Raw genomic sequence first — 18,193 nt, 5'->3', positions numbered from 1 at the left:
ACCAAAGCTGGTCTTTGACATTAAATTGTATCTAGCAGACGCTTTTATCCAAAGCGAAGTACAGCTGAGAAGGCTGGGAGCCCCTGGGGAAATCGGGGGTCAAGGGCCTTGCTAAGGGGCCCGACGGTAAAATCACTCTGCCATTCCCGGGCCTCGAACCTGGTGACATTCCAGTCACTGGCACGGCAGGTTAGTCAGAAAAACCTTACAAATGTGTTGACAGAATTCAAAATCAAGGTGTGGACACTTTGAAATGTTAAAACAGAGACAAAAAATGCCAAGAAACTTCAAAAAAAAAAAAAAAAAAAAAAAAAATTTATTCCACGTTTATAAATAACATTCGCACACATACTGCCTTGAAAGTGACATGCACCACTCTGCGGCCTGCAAAGCCTCGTCCGGGATGCATGAAGAGTGGACACTTTTCAGCACGACAGACATACAGTCATTAAACTCCTTTTAACCACATTTGAAAAACATTTATTATTCACCGTTTGTTAATTTGTAAAAGGGAAGACCACAGGATACACAAAAATTGCATTTCTGGCAATGCACCCCATTTGCATCAGAAGTAAGATTTAAGAAATTTATATTTAAAATATACTTTTTTGCCAGTTAGACCAATGATCTTCCCTGAAGAGCTTTAATGGCATTTGCCAAAGGGCGAGTTTGATCCTGATACTGTCTTTTGTTCTAATCTTCCTAACTTCTCTCCACCTATGGAGGTTAACAGCGATGATAAGAGGTCTCTACAAAGCCTGCACACACTGCAGCCATCAGGCACAGACTGGCGACTCCCGGACTGAGGCTCACACACTGTTCACCAGGAAACACCCCAGAACAGCCACACACACAGAAAGACGACAGCATTGAAAAATCCGAACTCCATGTTTGTAAACTACTCTGACAAATAGGAAAACAGTCGGGACCTCCCCCCACAGCCCACCCTCACTCCTCCATCATTGCCCAGGCCTCCTCCGCCTTCATGTAATATTGGTTGGCTAGCCGTCCCTTCATAGCCTCCATTGCAGCATCCGCAGCTTCTGTGAAAAGATCCCCTGGGGGGGGGGGGGGGCAGAGAGAAGCACTTAGGGCATATCTGTAATTTACATATTTGCTTGTTAGCGGCACATTGAGAGCAGCAGCCCTGGCAGACAGAGAGAGACGCCTTTGTGTGGCTGAATTCGAGTCAAAAACTAACGAGGATTATGAGAAGGGAATTTTGCCCTTTGCACACTTTTGAAATTTTTCAGATTAAGAAACATTTTCATTACAGGTAGCTTTGGTCAGGACAATGCTGCATTTTCATCAATTTACCGTGCATATAGATTGTGTTTCAATACCTTTGCCTAAACAAATCTATTAAGCACATCTGATATATTTTAAGTGTCAGTGCTGTAAGTTCCATGTGTGCCGTAAACCATAGACGGTCCCTTACCTGATCTCTGGGGATCCGTCTCCAGACCAAACCCCCCACTCATGTACATCTCGGCCTCTCTGGCCAGCAGCAGGTAGCGTGGCTCGTCCTGCATGCCGTCAAACTCGCCACCCTCGTCGTAGTCCATCATGTTGAGGGCGCAGTTGTACCAGTGTATGGCCTCCACCCAGTTCTGCGTCCTGCAGAGAACCAGGTCAAAGGGCAACAAGGCCCAGTGTGGGTGAAGAGGCTTGTTATTTGACACAGGTGGTCAGAGACATAACAGGACTGCCACTGTCCTTTTGGGCATTAAACCACATTTCATTACGAAACCACTTATCTACAAACCTCGCAGTATTATCTGGATCCAGTATATAACTAATTAATGAACATTCATCCATATTCCCCATATTCTAACTGTATTTCCTGGTCAGGGTCACAGGACCTGAGAACCACCACTTTATTAATGGCTGACTGGGAGGCCATCCCAAAAACCTGCACCTTCACCGACCCACCCCCCATGCTTCAGGCTCCCCACACCTCATCTAAGCAAAAAATTCACAATCATAAAAAAAAAAAAGTGTTTTTCATCAGATAGTGAAGATATGACAACTAAATGCACAGGTTTAATACTGAAATTGTCCATTATATGTTTACCATCTCACCTGTCCGTCGACAGATTTGTTCCTGTGTCAAATGCTCTGGCCACCAGTATCATGCAGGGCCGGTCTCCTGCCTTGGCAGCCTGCAGCAGAAACTTAAAGCCCTTTTTCCGGTTCTCTTCACTGTCCTGTTTCCAAAGACACACACCAGATAAACTCAGAAGCGTAAACAGCACAGCACATTCATTATACAAAGATGTTTGCCTTATCTTAGCTAAAAAAAAAAAATAAGCTAAAAAAAAAAAATTTTTTTAAAAGGACTTTGCATAACTCTCACTTTGTGCATTTTCATATTTCCCAGATTTTTGGCTGCCTAAAAAGCTTCCCAGCAGGAAATCATGGAGGATTATTCCTGCATTCAGAGGCATCGACTTCTATACACAGAAGAGATTTTAATCCATTACATAATACACATTTTTTGTAACACTATAGCAACACTCATCTGAGGCATAAGTTACAGAAATGAGAGCCAGTTTCTGTACATATGTATTTTATGCTCTTTTTTCCCATGAAACCCCAAAGTAAAGCATGTTTGTTCAATTCATTTCTGTTCCATTAGCCCACAGATCCCAATTGGCCGTAACCATGGGAGACGGGCTGGCTGTTTTCTGTGCATTCACAGTGTGCGATTAGCTGCCATCTACAGAGAGCACGCAAGCACATGCTCATTATGTACAGGGCATGATGACGACTGGCCATGCTATCACCAGGGACAATGTGTGGCTCTGCAAGTTAGACCCCTGTGCCCTTTCTCAGAAGGTCACTGGTTCAAATCCCGCGGTGAAAAGAGGGGATTCACTGTTGGGTCTTTAAGCTTAGATCCTAATACAAATTACTCCATGGACTGACTGACAAACTATTTTCTTAAATGGAACGTCACGATGCACAAAAGCATTGGCTAAGTAAATGTAAATGCGTGCTTCGCTCTGGAAACCAGACGCGTCACGAGCCTGAGGGGGGGGGAATCCAAACAAGGATTAGTTTGGCTCAGATATTTTAACAACCATGCTTCCAATTTGAGAACCCTCATGCAGTTTAGGTCCCTGGGCTTAGCCCCAGATGTCTTAAGATCCTAGCAGTGATCCTGCTGGAAACTGACACGCTCGAAAACATCCATCCATCCTTACGCAGTATCGGGTCTTACGCAGCCTGGAGCTTACAGTATTTATGCTGGATATGTTGGAAGTCCATCAAAGGGTGCACACTCGTACAATAAAACACACAATCACACACTATGAGCAATAAACAGCAGTAAGGAAGCATAAACCAAAAATATACATAAAAAAGAAATGAATATATTCAGGCCATTGTACCTGCAGTGTGACTTCAGGGAGGATGTGGTGCGGCAGCTGCAAGTAGCTCTGGCCCAGCGCCACGATGGCCTCCAGCTCGCCGCACATGGCCGCCCGCTCCAGGTGGTACAGTGCAGAGTCCTGATCCCACTGCTCTTCCTTCTCACAGAAGCGGCCTGCCTCGTGATACCGCACCATGGCCAGGTGGACCTGAGTGGAGGGCAGGGTCACAGAAAAACGAAACGAAGGCCTGTTTGGTCATCCTGGTGCCTTAGGGTAAGACTCTATTATTTGCTGGCAACATAAAAAGTAGCATAATAATAAATGGAACGATAACCTAAAATGGAGCAGAACACACAATGTAGCAGATAAACACACAGATCATAGCTCTGAATGTAAAATCAGAAAGGCCTGCTGTTACATATCAGGTGCCTCACAGCTGTTCCAAGCTCACTTTATACAAGGACACAAATCAGAAACCAACTGGAACATGGATCTACTTAGTTGCGTTCAGCAAAGTTTTAAAAAGGTTAGCCAAATATTTTTATTTTATCACCCTGGTCTTTCCAAGAACAGAACCCAGAACAACACATGTCTGAAACTGCCCTTCTCTTTATTATGACTACGCTGTGCTACTTCAATTTTGGTAGCACAAAATCCTCAGAATTTGATCAGTTCTAGATTTTCTAGATCATAAAATACATCTGCATGGTTTGAAAAAGATCCATCAAATACTTTTTGAGTTATCACGATGACAAGATAGCTGTCTACGGCAGCTGACCCGTCCCAAAACCAAATTATACCCATTTGCGTTTGTATTATGAGGGATGCTTTAAAAAAAACGGTAAATATCGGTAATGGTGATGTTACTTTTGCTATTATTATCATTAGCACTACTGCTAATAATACAAATCATCATCGTCGTGCCATATCCACTTGCACTCACCTTCCCCAGGATGGATTTGCCGATCTTCCTCTCCAGCTCCAGTGCATTGAGCCTCTCCACCTCCACAGCTACGCAGGAAGGCCGATGCACGTGTGAGCGAGAAGTGTGCAGAAAGCTCCACTTCTCCTCCGTTAGCTAAGAGAGAGAGTTGCAGGGGGACTCAGACAGATGGTGGAGCACAGGCCACCTGAGTGTTTCTGCACCCAGGAATCAGCACGGTGAGGCTGTGCCTCCGTCAGGGACATGGAGTAAAGACGCTCATTCATTATTCTACTGAGACTGATCACTGATGGTGTTTATTTTTACAAACGATTTTACAATCAAGCTTGACAATAAATTATTGCTGAAATAATTAACTGAACATGTCTTATGAGATGAGACATTCACGGCTTTACAGTACATAATACAACAACTATTTTTTTCTTATACATGATCTTCATGCGCTGTTAATATTTGTTGACAAAGTAAGTACAAATTTAGTCCGACGTTACCTGTGAAAAGGTCTCGGGTTATGATCAGAAACAGAGTTAATTGAAAGTACACAGATAATAGGGAAGGTGGAGAGAGGAGAAAGGAAAAAACTAACCAATATCCAGGCTTAATGAAAAAAGCGGTAATGGATCAAGCTGCTGAAAGACACACAATCCACTTCATGGTGTAATGAACAATTCTGATACCAGTAGTTTCACCAAGCAAGCAATCACTTTTATTTACATTATAAGAAAAATGATCTATTTAAGATTACCTACTACAGTACTACTAAATGCCGTACTTCCTAAGAATTTTGTTGCTGTAGTAAATTTAGTAAAAAGAGAAATAATGCTTGAAACATTAGATATAATATGAATACTGCACACAGATTAGCAGACGCAGACTTTCAATGTGGCTGGTTGATGTGACAAAGAGCAAAACCATAAACTGATTTAAAAAATGAGCAGAATACTGTGCAAATGTAGATCTGAATGGTAACTTCATGCAAGAAGTTCGTAAGTAATCCTTAAAGCATCCAGGTTTCCAGATGTGAGCCATCAAGACTCAAAATCCTCGCCTGAACGCCATTTATAGCATCCATTGTAAAAAATTGTTTATAAAAACAGACAGATCCACTGGCCAGAGGCAACAAAAGCTGAGGTTTGCGGCACATCAAACACGCACCAGACTCTCACCGGCTGGTGTAGGCCGTGATTTGCAGGGGGAGGGGACTTGCTTGGCATAGCTACTGTTTTTTTATTGGGGGGGGGGGGGGGGGGAGAGAGAGAGAGTAAGATGTAGAGGGTGGGGTCACGGTGAGAGTTGGCTGCAACAGACAGGTGCCGGTATCCCAGATGAGTGGGGAAATGAACAGGAAACACGAGGGAGGTTTTACTGGGTTACTGGGTAGCGATTAGCTACTGGTGTAGGTATTTACCCTTTTGATACTGTCCTCGTCCGACTCGTACCGTCGTCTGCTGTGGGAGCCGATCTATGGCGTGATGTGTAAAGGCCATTCACACAGAGTCACAAAGCTTACGGGAGAAAGCTCATCTGACGTCCTTCAACACCGAGCAAGACGGTTCATGCTGCTACAGACTGACTGATAAATATGACTGACAGGCACTGGCTCGCTGAAGCATGTTAAAACCATCTTATTAAAATGTATACTACGATACAATCTTTAGCTTTGAGAACACAGAGACTGCCAGTCTGGGTTATTTAACAATAAGTTAAAACCTGAGGGCAAGGGTTAAAAAAAAGGCCGCAGAACTTCAGGCGGTACAGAGGGCAGCCAGGACTGGCCGGAAGGACCTCACCTTGTCACTGTGGTCGTTGGGGTCTCCTTCGCTGCGGCGCTCGCTGGGATAGCCGCTGTCCCCGCTGCTCTCCTGATCCTGCGGGGGTGGAGTGGTGGTCAAAAACAGGCTACTCAGCATGGACAGGCGCACACAGGACCCCAGCACACAGGACCCCAGCACACAGGACCCCAGCACACAGGACCCCAGCACACAGGACCCCAGTAAGGTATTCACGTGTCAGGATACACGCCTCGCGACCCGTAATGCTGTGGCAGCCTCACCTTGTGGTCTGACCGGTTCTCATGGTTCGAGTCGCCATGCGGGTGCATTTCGTTCATTAATAACGAGCCTGTAGGGGATGTGGCACGTTAGCCGTTATTCGCTCACCGCGAGGAAACTAACCTGATAACCTTCGGCTTTCTGTAAGTACTCGGGTTTCAATTCTTTTAGCACTTCTTTAAGTATGAAGATTGGACAATGACTACATAAGAATAGAAGTAAATATATTCACATACTGACAGTATGAAAAATACGAATAGTAAAGTATATTTTGCTAATTAATTTCAGAGATTTGTGCTGTGCATGTCAATGTGTGTGTGCATGTATGTGTGTGCATGTGTGCGCATGTATGTGTGTGCATGTATGTGTGTGCATGTATGTGTGTGCGCATGTATGTGTGTGTGCATGTATGTGTGCGCATGTATGTGTGTGCGCGTGTATGTGCGCGTGTATGTGCGTGTGTGTGTGTGTGTGCATGTATGTGCGCGTGTGTGCGCGTGTGTGCGTGTGTGCGTGTGTGTGCGTGTGTGTGCGTGTGTGCGTGTGTGTGCGTGTGTGCGTGTGTGCGCGTGTGCGCGTGTGTGCGTGTGTGTGCGCATGCGTTTGGGCAGCTGCCACAGCCTTTCATACCCAGTGGAGATTTCCCCATGGAGCTGCTGAACTGCAGGGGGGAGCAGGGAACAGAGTCCTGGTCGCTGAGACCTTCTTCCATGGATGAGGTCTCGGACAGGCGGGACAGGAGGGGGGGCATGCGGCCCGTGGAAAAGGTGCGAACCCTGGAGGAGCCGCACGGCTCCTCACAGCCACGCAGCACCGTCTTGGCCGACTGCTGGAAATCAGCAAAAAAGCGAGGGGGGGGTGTGTGCAGAGCAAGCAGGCCGCAGTTGTTCTCCACATGCCGGCTTTGACCGTCTTTTCCTAACAAACCTCCAGCCATAGGCCATTTTACCAGGGGTGCAACTGCACCCTCTACAGGTCAGATGAAAATGCTATTTCAAAATACACCCAAACGGCGATATACGATGGGGATCCTTTGTGAGAAATGCATCGTCAGAGTGTTCTTACACAAACCTAGATGGTATACTCTACTACACTCTAAAATAACAGTAAAAGGTATAGTAAATACATAAAAAAGTAACATTTGTTTACTATGCTGATTAGGTATTATGTACAGTACATGATTGTATGTGTTATATTTTATATGACTGTCCGTGCAGTAGGTTTGTTTGCAGCAGCATCACCACAAACGCGCGAGTAATGCGTCGCGCTGCGATGCAGCTATGAGGAATTTTTCATCTCCGTTATAATCTTATGGGACCACCATCGTATATGCAGTCAGTCGGCTACGGTCAGAGTAACGAGCAAGGCGACACGCGCCGAACTCCGCGTCACTCACCAGCAGCTTGCTCGTGCAGTCCAGCTGGCTCTTCTCAGCTGGTGACAGGTCGAAGGCCGTCAGACCCATGCTCTTGCAGATTTTGTTGCATAGGTGGGAGTGGAAGAAGAGGGCCATGCCACGCACACCTGCGCAGGCAGACAACGCACAGGATCTGCATGACTTCGGCTTCCATATAAACTTCAGACATGAATGAATTATAGTAAGAGGACAGTGATGGGAACTTACACCTCCAGAAAAATAATCCAAAAAAAAAAAATCATCAAATAATAATACTGCATGCTGATGTCACTTTTAGAGAAGGCCTCTAGAGGGCAGAATGTTCACACTCGCGGTTGCATTCGCCATACCCAAATTGCCATCTCCGAAGTCCGTCCCCTTGTCGGTGTGGATTTGGGGGTCAGTGTAGAGGTCTCCCACCCCCTGAATATCCACGACTATGAGCTGGTGTCCAGAGCGCTCGAAGGTGAAGTGGCTGAAAGCCTGCAGAGATAGCAGAGCCAGCAGGGGGTCAGGAGAACATGGCTGCGGACAGGCAGCACGGGGCGGCGGGGTGCCGTTACACTTCCGCGCGGCGGTAAGACGAACCTGGGGCGTCAGGCGAATGTTGTCGTCTCTGACGAAGCCGGAGTTGGAGTTGTACTTGATGTATTTGCCCTCGATGTAATGCTCCAAGTGGAAAAGCGGCTTCCCCGCTCTTTCGGACATCTCCAGCACGCACATCTGCATGATATCGACCTGGCAGAGGCACAGGACGCGGGGTCCCTTCGTTAACATGACAGCGGTGATCGATAGCGCTCTCAGATCGATATACTGTGCCGAGGACAGAATAAATCTGAAGGGCGGCTGGGGGAGGGAGTGACAGTAAAATCTGCCGTTCAGGGGGAGCGCTGGGTAGGCTGACTATCCGTAGCCACAACCCTCGGAAAGACCAGGCTTATGTGTTTTTAGGGTGAGCGCCTTTACTAAAAAATAGTAAAGGGGGGGGCACAATGGCTCATTTGGAGAGGACTCATAAATGTGCCCCCAAAATGCCGACCCTGTGGAAACAGACCACAGCTAGAGGCCTCTCTACTGTTAAGGTTTAATCAAATAAGTAACTAATACTAAGGGGGGGTGGGGTAGGGAGGGGCGCTTCCATTCAGTGGAACATACAGGTACCAAACAATACTACTGTTACAACTGTGATTATCATCATTTACAGAAGGTTTTCAATGGAACAATTCAGGTTTAAGAAGTTACACAAAAAGTAAGACCCCTCCTGAGATCTGAGGCGGAAACCTTCTGGTGAGGAGCCCAAATCTTTAGCCACACCCGAGCCGCTCAGGGGCCGGGCCCGAGGAGGGCTCACCAGCTGTCTACAGGTCAGGCCATGTGTACGTGTCCGAGTCGACAGCAGAAATACAATCTAAACATCTATTATTTACTGCATGGTTTCACATGACTGCTAATCTGGTACAAGGTCAGGGGGAGTCTGCAGCCAACATCTGCAAGCGCGATGGCTCAATCGTTTGAAACTGAGATCAACACAAAGGTGCTTATAACCACCAAAGTAGCACACACTGTTAGCAAGACAAAAGGAGCTACCTTCTATAACAGTGGGTGTTGCACTGGTTAGCAGTATTACCGCACACCTCTAGAGGCCAGGATTCGAGTCTCCACCCAGCTCTACATGTGGAGTTTTGCCTGTTTTCTGCCTCTGACACTGTGGGATGTTCTCCGGTTTCTGTCCACAGTGCAAGAATATGCTATGGTGAAGTGGAATGACTAAATAGCCCGTAGGTGGGAATGGTACGTGTGCCCTGCAATGGCTTATTCTCTGCCTGAAGTCCAGAGCTTCCATGATAGTCTCCAAACCCTGCATAGGACTAGCGGGTATGGAAAATGGATGGATGTTTCTATAACTGACTATCTGGGGTGGGGGGCGGAGGCATTGGTCACGTCCCTGGGAGAAAGGGGGCCTGTTTGTCTTAGACTGACCGCCGTTACTTTAGGTTTTCAGGCCTCTTTACAGCTCAAAATGAATGTTGCTGCAAAGTCACTGCAGCACTGCGCCGTAGCTCTACCATGTTTTTATTCACCAAGACATTCCTGACAGCCCCATTTCTCAGCAGCACTGTTATCGGATACGCTAATTGCTCCATAAATTTTTTTCACGTTTTGTACAGATGTAAGGGAGGAAGCCGTTCTTCCTACCGGGGGTCATGAGAAAGACCAGTGAGACATTCTTGGGTTATAGCTGCTTGTTATCGCAGTGATCCTTCAACCCATAAGCTGAGCCGCCCCAACAGAAATGCACGTTTGAAATATGTCGTCTACATCCAGCATTCGTTCATGCTTTAAAGCACAGTGGATATAGAAGAAACCTGCACAACGGTGTTGAAATTTCTATTTTGTCAATGTAAAACCTGAAATTAGGACAAATCAGGTCACTCTACTCCACTGAGGTAAGATCTTGTACCTGACAATATTGAAGCAAAATAAATGGATTGTTTAGCAAAAGAAACTTGCAATGCCTTGCATTCACATACTTTAATTCTTCATGGAAACACCTTTTCATTTGACTTAATAAAGTCTAATAATAAAATAAGTCTAATTGGATTGGTCTCTATTAACTTAACACACCACGATGCTGCAACTTTATCCAACTTTTCTTTGCAGAAGAGTCCATGCCCATTCAAATCACAAAAAGGACCTCCTGTACACAGACCTTATGAGGGCAGTCTACAGACGTTCTACAGGAAAGGAGGACCAGGAATGGCCTGGTCGAGGCTTGGACAATGATCTCCCCGTTTTAAGCCATTTACTCCTTGAATTGATGCGTGTTGCAGGTTTTTGTCAGAAATTTCAGTCGGGTTTCAGTTTAAGAACAACACAATATGGACAAAAAGAAAGTTCATGCAGACAGCTGCCAAGAAGCGAACAGTAACCGCGAAGGTTACGGCAGTAACTGCCCTTCCCTGCATACTGCACCATCCTGTACATTCCTGACAAGTCTGAGCCGTGGAGGTCGGGTGCAAAAAAAAAAAAAAACCACCATCTGATTTACTAGCTACAAGTTCCTGGTCTGCTGGGGGAAAACAAACGAACAAATTCAGGAAGTGCCAGCAAACGCTACAACTTCAACTATCAAGGAAAACACCCCGGGTAAACAAAGGTTGCGTAAATCCCAGTGTGTAAATTCATATACACGTTCGGCATGTGCTAGCATGCTTGCTAAGATGTTACAGTCCCTAGAGAGTGGGAGGACTCATATAGCGTAGAGCAGAAGGTCTGATCAGGTGTATTTTTGACCTACCAGCACAAGAGCAATCATCAGGAACCCCGCTAAGCCAAGGGGAAACCCCATTAGAAAGAATGTCATGCTATGCTAGGTTATTTTTAGGGAGACCCCCCCAAGAGTCGAAGATTACTTCAAACACAGAGTAATACCTGCTTAGGGGGGCGATGGCGGTTATACTCCTCCCCCCATAACTTGGCTTCCATTTGGAGCCGGACATCCTCGAAGTAGACGTCCCGGCTCACCGTCTCCATGTACCGCTTGGCTACATAGTTGGATGCCGATTTCCAGTTGCTGCTATGCGAAAAATTTGACAGCTTCTTGCTGCAGGGGAAAAAAAATAAAAAATATGTCGCTACTGACACCAGCAGGTGGGGAAAATATGATAGAACGCCTGCCTCCCACACTTCAGCTGCCGATGGCCGGCAGGGACCCGCCGCACAGCCACACCACGGCGTCTGCCGGGTCCGCGGGTCCTGGACTTACCAGAAGATGAAGGCGAGTCACTGTGTAACTTTTACATATATTCAGTATTGTCCAAACTAATAATAAATATACTAACTGGACTCTTTCCAGCTGGCTCAGCACAGACAGTGCGGGAGTAACGGCCACTGCATGCCAACACTAATACAAACGTAATAATCTGGGCGCCCTGGTGTGCCGGCGGTCAGGATTTGGTGCACACATGGCTGCGGTTCGATTCCCAGCCAGGGAATGCAGAGCGTGGCCTTTTCAATGAAGTTTATCTTATGACATACATCGGTAAATCTACATGTGTTCCTACTTAATAAAAGACGGCAAAAGAAGTGAAAAATTGACGCTTGTGAAAAGCGTTTTCCCGAATAACGGTCGAAGACTTAGAGTTACCCATCTGCGTGATCATCTCGACTAATGGTGATTTTAATGACGAGAAAAGGGAGAGCCAGTCAGCACTAATGAATCACAGAGCGGCTTCCTGGTCTGCCATCTCAGGCAGAAGGAAGGCTGATTCAGCATCACAAACACACATGGGCCCCAGAGCCCGTCACAGGGAGCCTTCTGCTTATCTCCAAGTAAACAGCTACTCAGCCTGGCAAAAGACTACAAACTTCTCGGCTGAATCCAGGACCTCAAAACCACATATAAAACTGCTAACGTAACTAACTGAGCGAGCTGGCTGTACACATTCTGACAATTAATGAGGAGTTTCGTCTGTTGCGGTCAACGACACCAGTTCGTTAAACGGGAGCATAATTATCTGCGTAAAGTGCTGAGTACCATCTTGTTAATACGGACATGTACATCACAGATATGAAGCCATCCAGCCAAACCCTGTCATAGGAGATAGGAGATAATGTTCTCCAAAACCCCTGACTGAAATCTTAAAGTCTGAAAACAACATAGCAAGCATTTGACCAAAGCTCTGAAAAAGCCTTGATTTTAGCAAATTACATTGCCATGAATTTGTTTGCTTGGCATTTTAAATTTCAGCACTTTAAAGTCTAGCTATAATACATTCTACTGACTTAAGCACTTAAAGTAACCATCTGGGATGATTTACTGATAATAAAACGTCTAAAATACAAATAAATCACATTAGCTACGAACCCAAATGTTGTGTGAAACATATTTAGTCAGTTTAAAAAAATCCGAAAAACTTACGTTCTGTAACATTCCCTCATGGCACCTCGTCCAAACGGCTGCAATACAGCACAGAAAGAAGCAACTGATTTTAGAGAAAACATCATTACGTTACATCAACACAATTCAGGCCAGAATGAAGTACCAACAACTCATTAACAAACAGGAACCTACCTGGGTGGCCATCTTGATGTAAACCTTGTCCTGAGCCCACTCACCAGTAACAGCACTGTACCTGTCAACCCAAAAAGCAAAAACGTTTATAAAAATTAAAAATTACAAAACAAAAGTACTATTGGGGAAATTCTTCCAATCATTAACAAATTTCACATTTCAGATTCCTTGAACTTCCCTAAGTTAAATGCCACTGTTGTATACATGTTTGCAGGCTTCCACTATTTCCCCCAAACACTTCCGGTCTGTTATATCTCAGACGGCAGGTGGTTATATAACGACACAGCCGTCCACCTTGCATTTGCTATTGAAATCCAGCGTATCACAAGCACAGTCACGTTAGGCCACACTGCGGCAGTGACCTGCGATTCTAAAATACAGTGAGGACACATTCTTTGACAATACCGAATAACTGTCAAACTAAATGAAAGATTTGGCAGAATTGATAAAAAAAAATTAAAAGTAGTTGCATTCACATTGGTATGTTTTGCCAGTTAATAAAAACACACAGTTATTAAAAGTGATTTACGAGCAGGAGCAAAACAGACTAGCAATTCTCAACCCTAAGTATACTTCGTGAAGTGCAGGTTACTGAATACTTCAGAGGGATAGAATGGTTTGGCTGTTGTTCTTCTGGACTTTAGGCCAGTCTTAAATTTCTATCCTGGAATGGAATCTGTCGTCATGAAAATGTCAATCATCTACAGGCAACATGAGGTCCAAAGCTGTTTGATGCACATCAAAAAAACACAAAAACCGTGAAGCATGACCACTCGTGTCAATAGATTTCAAGCGAACTGAATGCACAGGAGAGACTGGAGTAGAACTAGGGAGCTTTCTATCACTTTAAACAAAGAAGCAAATGATGGGAGTTTCTCCTGGGGTTTCTCACTTCCATGCAGTGGAGGTTAGGCACTGGCAGAATCCATACAAAGTTGTATTAAAGCAGTTCTGGATTTCGAGTTATTTTAGCAGCCGTCTTTATAAACTAACTCGGATTCTTATGACCAAATAAAACACTTTGCCCATATTGTAATTCTCTTACTTTCCAGGAACTGAACTTCATAAGATTCTGTAACAGACTTGCATTTATTTTATCTAGCAGATGCTTGTAACTAAAGCGCCATATATTCTTTAGAGAAAGCAAGACCAGACAATAGGGAGTTCAGGGCCTCGCTCAAGCGCCCAAAGGCAAAATCACTCTGCCGACCCTAAGATTTGAACTGGCAACCTTCTGATCACAAAGTGTTCTAACCCCCTGAGTCACACACAAACCAAACTTAACGACCTTATTAGTAACATAAAATTAATAGCCACCTCTTTTTTCCATGCATCACTACAGGTGTGTTCAGATATGCGTTTATAGAACTTGTCACAGATCTCCAATAATGCAGTCAAATGTAATATTTACACAGGTGATTACGTTTCCTCAGTATCACAATTACAAGTTCTGTACTATGAACTTTACTTCACATTAACAGAGCAAACAGTGTAATCAGGTCAAGCCACAGCCGGCAGTAAACACAACCCCCCCCCCCCCCACCACCACTGGCTGGATCCCCTGTTGTTAAATGGGACTACAGTCAAAATGAAAATAAAGACCCAAAAACCTGTCAAAAGACAAAACTTAGTAATAGTTAATTGCATCTTTTAGTCCTGGTTATGTAACAGCTGCCAACATTTACTTTAAAGCCCATCAATAAACTCTTTAGGTCTGGAAACTGAGCTGTGCTTTAAATCAGGTTTTTGGACTGCATTTACAAACATCGCATTCTAATCTTACTAACAGAGGCCAGTTTAAAGCATGTGTCTCATCCTCAAATATATATTCATTGTTGAATTTTGCGGCATGACTCAATAACACGGTTTTTCTTTAACAAGGGAAAAAAATGGTTTTAAATACAGAGAACCTGAAATGTGTGCCTATTTCCAGAATGTGACTGATGTAAAGCGAGAGGCCTCTGTACGCGTTTATGAGGAGGCCAGACATGCCGGACTCGAGTCAGGAGGAAGCAGACCTATATCGGACGCAGGGCTCGGTCTCGATATCCTCCAGGTGGAACTCGGCCCAGGGATCTGGCATGGCCCTGGCCTTCTGGATGGCGTGCTTCCAGGCGGCCTGTACGACAAAGAGCAGAGAGTGACTCCACGGCTCGCGGCCGCAGAGACGCCCGTCGCCCCACAAACAGACCACTCACAGCCCTCTCGCTCAAACCTCTGTCACCCGGTACCATTCCCCCCGGGGCGCGTCTCCACATCAACCAAACCACATCGAAGGAATCGGGACGGAGGGGCTAAAGAGGGCAGAATGGACGGACATGCAAGTCGCAGAGACGGGCAGAGCTGGAACACGGAAGCTACTGATGGAGGGAAAATGCAAAAGTGAAGAAAAGAAAAAATAAGCAGAGAATCAAACTATTCAACCGCACCGATTCACGGGGGAAAATTCACCTTTGTGGAAAACATCGAGGTGAAACTGCAGCATCAATCACCTTCATTAATTAAATTAGCAGGAGGTATCTTAGTATTACTCAGTTTTTAATAATCCTAGAGGTCGGTACAATAATGTAATGATACCGATAACTACAGCCAAAAACTGCAGGTTTTCTATATCACATTAGGCAGACAGATCGCTTTCCTGCACACCGAACTCTGGAATTTCAGCCATGCATGACATTTTAACTAAAAATATATTTAGAAAGTGTCCACATTGAAAAAAGGACACAGCTGCAGAGGGGAACACGCTGCACGGCACGCTAATCAGCAAAACGGTAACGATAAAACACAAGGTCTTTAAACCAGCGTGAGCATCAGCTCATCGCCTGCAAACTTCCGACAAGGCTTCTGCTCCACTAGGCATTTGAGCCTAAAGTCGGCAGAATAAATGATCCAAGCAACTGTGATAAGACGCATCTAGGCTGCATTTATGGTGAGAACTGCATGTACCGGTAATGAGGAAATGGCCAAAGTGTAAATGTGCCTCGTTAACACTTTGCCCAGGAGCTGCTGGTTTACTTTTTGCTCATTTACTGTATGTTCAGATGTGTGACCACTGGCGGAATGCTCAGACAAGAAGCTACGGCATAGAGTGAGTAAACGATAGACATTAAGAACGAATGTTACAGTAGCTACATCATCCCCAGCACGATAAACACCACACTACTTCATGCTACAACTACGTGATGCCAGCTACATTTTCTTCTTCAGTGGTGAGCTGAGGATCTTCTTTTACCACTTTATTGAGGGAGGTATCTTGCTGCCGTGTGCTGTGCCTTTAAGAACACTGCCATCTTCTAATGGACATCATCGGATATGGCAGTCGGCACTCTCCTGGCAACATGACGCCAGGGAGATGAGGTAAACACAAAGGACACACTTAGGTAAGTGGCATTCTGGGTGAGGAGCATCACACTGGATTCAGATTAATTACCACAGCCTGAGCAAGGCTGCAGTTTGTCCAATTTTATGTGGATTAATATTTAAATATTTTACAGGCCTCCTTTCCCGCCTTATACAGATAAACTGACTAGAGAAAATAATGCACTGCAGTGGTATTACTATTATGCTTTTTTAAGGGATATTCTCCCTCCTCTCACCAGCTATTTTTAGAGCAATTAGGGTACAATAAAGGTGTGTCCGAATGCACTATAATTAATAAACACTCCGCAGAAATAAATGAATTACACATTAGTGTGGGAATGAGCTGAATAATGGAAGGGACATGGCAGCGGTGAAAGCGCATGCAGAATGAGGACTGAGGCGCTGTAAGCGAGGAGGTGAAGGGGAGAGGAGGAGGAGAAGGGGGAGGTCTCCAAGACCGGAGGAGAAGTGAGCGTGACCTACCCGACCTTTTTCGTTTAAAGACCCAAACCTGACTGATTCCTGCTCAGGCTCATCCCCTTTAGTGCTCTACATGGGGGGGGGGAAACAAACAATTTAACATAAACCTTTATTTTATTTCAAAGAAACACACAAGACATCAGGCTTGCATCTTAGCCCAGCCAGAGGGGGCCTCAATAGCAGCTAGTAGTGTTTTCATTTACACCTTCCTGTTTCTTTAAGAGTGTGACAGTAGGGGGGGGGGGGCACCACCGCCAGCTCCAGCTCCTTATAAGGCATTCAGCTCAGAGCGATCAGCAGAGGGAAACCCTTCTGTGTCTTCCCTGAACTGCAGTGTGCGTGACGGCTCTGCACTGCCCAAGACAACAAGGCATGTGTGTGTGTGGCTGGGCAGCCCAGTGCCATTCGCAACCACCAGCTCGTTCACTCCCAGCTCAGATGAGCCTGACAGCTGCATCGTGTCACGGTGACAGCCGGCCTGCCCCTTTACGTGACGGCAGGCCTGCCAGGTCATACTCCGTGGTGATTAGCTGACATCAAAGTCAACTGCAGCACTTATTGGGACAGTTAATATGAACAGGGGAGAAACAAACTGGCAAGAAGACCCCATCAGAAGACCTTAGGGATGATTGTGTAAAAACTACTCAGCACTGAGATTGAACAGCAAACCTGCTTGGAATCATTCTTACTCGTATGTCAGCCTCTGCTACCCGAAACAGGAGCAGTGGATGACCCCAGTTCCTACTGTGTGACATTTGACACGTAACATTTAGCAGTATAGTGACACCAGTCTATCCCCTGGGCTGCTGCCGGCTTACCTTATATGTGAAGGAGGTTTTCGGCGGAGTGGCAGAGAGCTGCTTCTCATGGACGAGATTCTTCAAGTAATCGCAGATCTCCTTGGTAGGGCTCATGGGGTCATCCGTAATGGGACATATGTAATAGTCCTCGTCGTCGTCGGTAACGGAGTCGTCCCGTGCGACCTTGCCCCGTCCGACGCTGCCCACTCCCTCCATGCTGAACATGAGCTCCTCATCAGCCATGGTGCAGGCTGCCCCTCGAACGCTGTGAACAGCACGACAGCAAAAACACACACAGAAAGAAGCAGTTCCGCTGAACTTGCCAAAATCTTGAACTCGAGCCCCTAAGAATGATGTCTCATGCCGTTCCACTACATATAAACTGAAGCAAAATCTGATGGCTGTGTAGAGCAATAGCTAGTCCATAACTGCTTTCTCATTCATGGAAACTACGCAGGGCAGCCAGTGTCAACAACGTTAGCAATATATACTCCCATAATCCATTTAGCCTAGACCATAGATTTTAATCTACAAAACTTCTACATGATCCACAGCTCACATCCGTCGGCACTGATTTACAAACGGATAACTACAGAACAGTATAAAAGTACGGTAAATTGAAATAGACTTCTTTAAGCAATAACAAATAATAAAAACAATGCAAGACTCCCTAAACAGTGGTAAATAAAGTGAACCATAGCACTGCACTCCCCCA

General features: G+C 45.5%; 1 protein-coding gene across 5 annotated transcripts in view; it reads right to left on the bottom strand.

Annotated features, from left to right (window-relative positions):
• Positions 1 to 457: 457 nt before the first annotated feature.
• eef2k (eukaryotic elongation factor 2 kinase) overlaps positions 458 to 18,193 on the bottom strand; it is a 19,203-nt gene continuing 1,467 nt past the window's right edge. The window contains exons 2-19 of one of the 5 annotated variants that reach the window (XM_049013367.1): positions 17,497 to 17,743; positions 16,682 to 16,747; positions 14,857 to 14,957; positions 12,839 to 12,899; positions 12,686 to 12,723; positions 11,197 to 11,368; positions 8,353 to 8,502; positions 8,115 to 8,247; positions 7,765 to 7,892; positions 6,999 to 7,197; positions 6,371 to 6,438; positions 6,108 to 6,185; positions 5,726 to 5,779; positions 4,318 to 4,452; positions 3,393 to 3,581; positions 2,083 to 2,207; positions 1,439 to 1,617; positions 458 to 1,058 (exon numbers count right to left, since the gene is read on the bottom strand). In XM_049013367.1, coding sequence (XP_048869324.1) covers positions 949 to 1,058; positions 1,439 to 1,617; positions 2,083 to 2,207; positions 3,393 to 3,581; positions 4,318 to 4,452; positions 5,726 to 5,779; positions 6,108 to 6,185; positions 6,371 to 6,438; positions 6,999 to 7,197; positions 7,765 to 7,892; positions 8,115 to 8,247; positions 8,353 to 8,502; positions 11,197 to 11,368; positions 12,686 to 12,723; positions 12,839 to 12,899; positions 14,857 to 14,957; positions 16,682 to 16,747; positions 17,497 to 17,721 — 2,211 coding nt within the window. In that variant the 5' untranslated portion in view covers positions 17,722 to 17,743 and the 3' untranslated portion in view covers positions 458 to 948. The remainder of the gene's footprint in view (positions 1,059 to 1,438; positions 1,618 to 2,082; positions 2,208 to 3,392; positions 3,582 to 4,317; positions 4,453 to 5,725; positions 5,780 to 6,107; positions 6,186 to 6,370; positions 6,439 to 6,998; positions 7,198 to 7,764; positions 7,893 to 8,114; positions 8,248 to 8,352; positions 8,503 to 11,196; positions 11,369 to 12,685; positions 12,724 to 12,838; positions 12,900 to 14,856; positions 14,958 to 16,681; positions 16,748 to 17,496; positions 17,744 to 18,193) is intronic. The other 4 variants (XM_049013368.1, XM_049013369.1, XM_049013370.1 and 1 more) reach the window with 4 other exon arrangements.

Source organism: Brienomyrus brachyistius, chromosome 5, assembly GCF_023856365.1.
Source record: "Brienomyrus brachyistius isolate T26 chromosome 5, BBRACH_0.4, whole genome shotgun sequence".
Taxonomy (NCBI): Eukaryota; Metazoa; Chordata; class Actinopteri; order Osteoglossiformes; family Mormyridae; genus Brienomyrus; species Brienomyrus brachyistius.
Note: the sequence above shows the minus strand (reverse complement) of the source record. Positions and strands in the feature narration are given on the sequence as shown.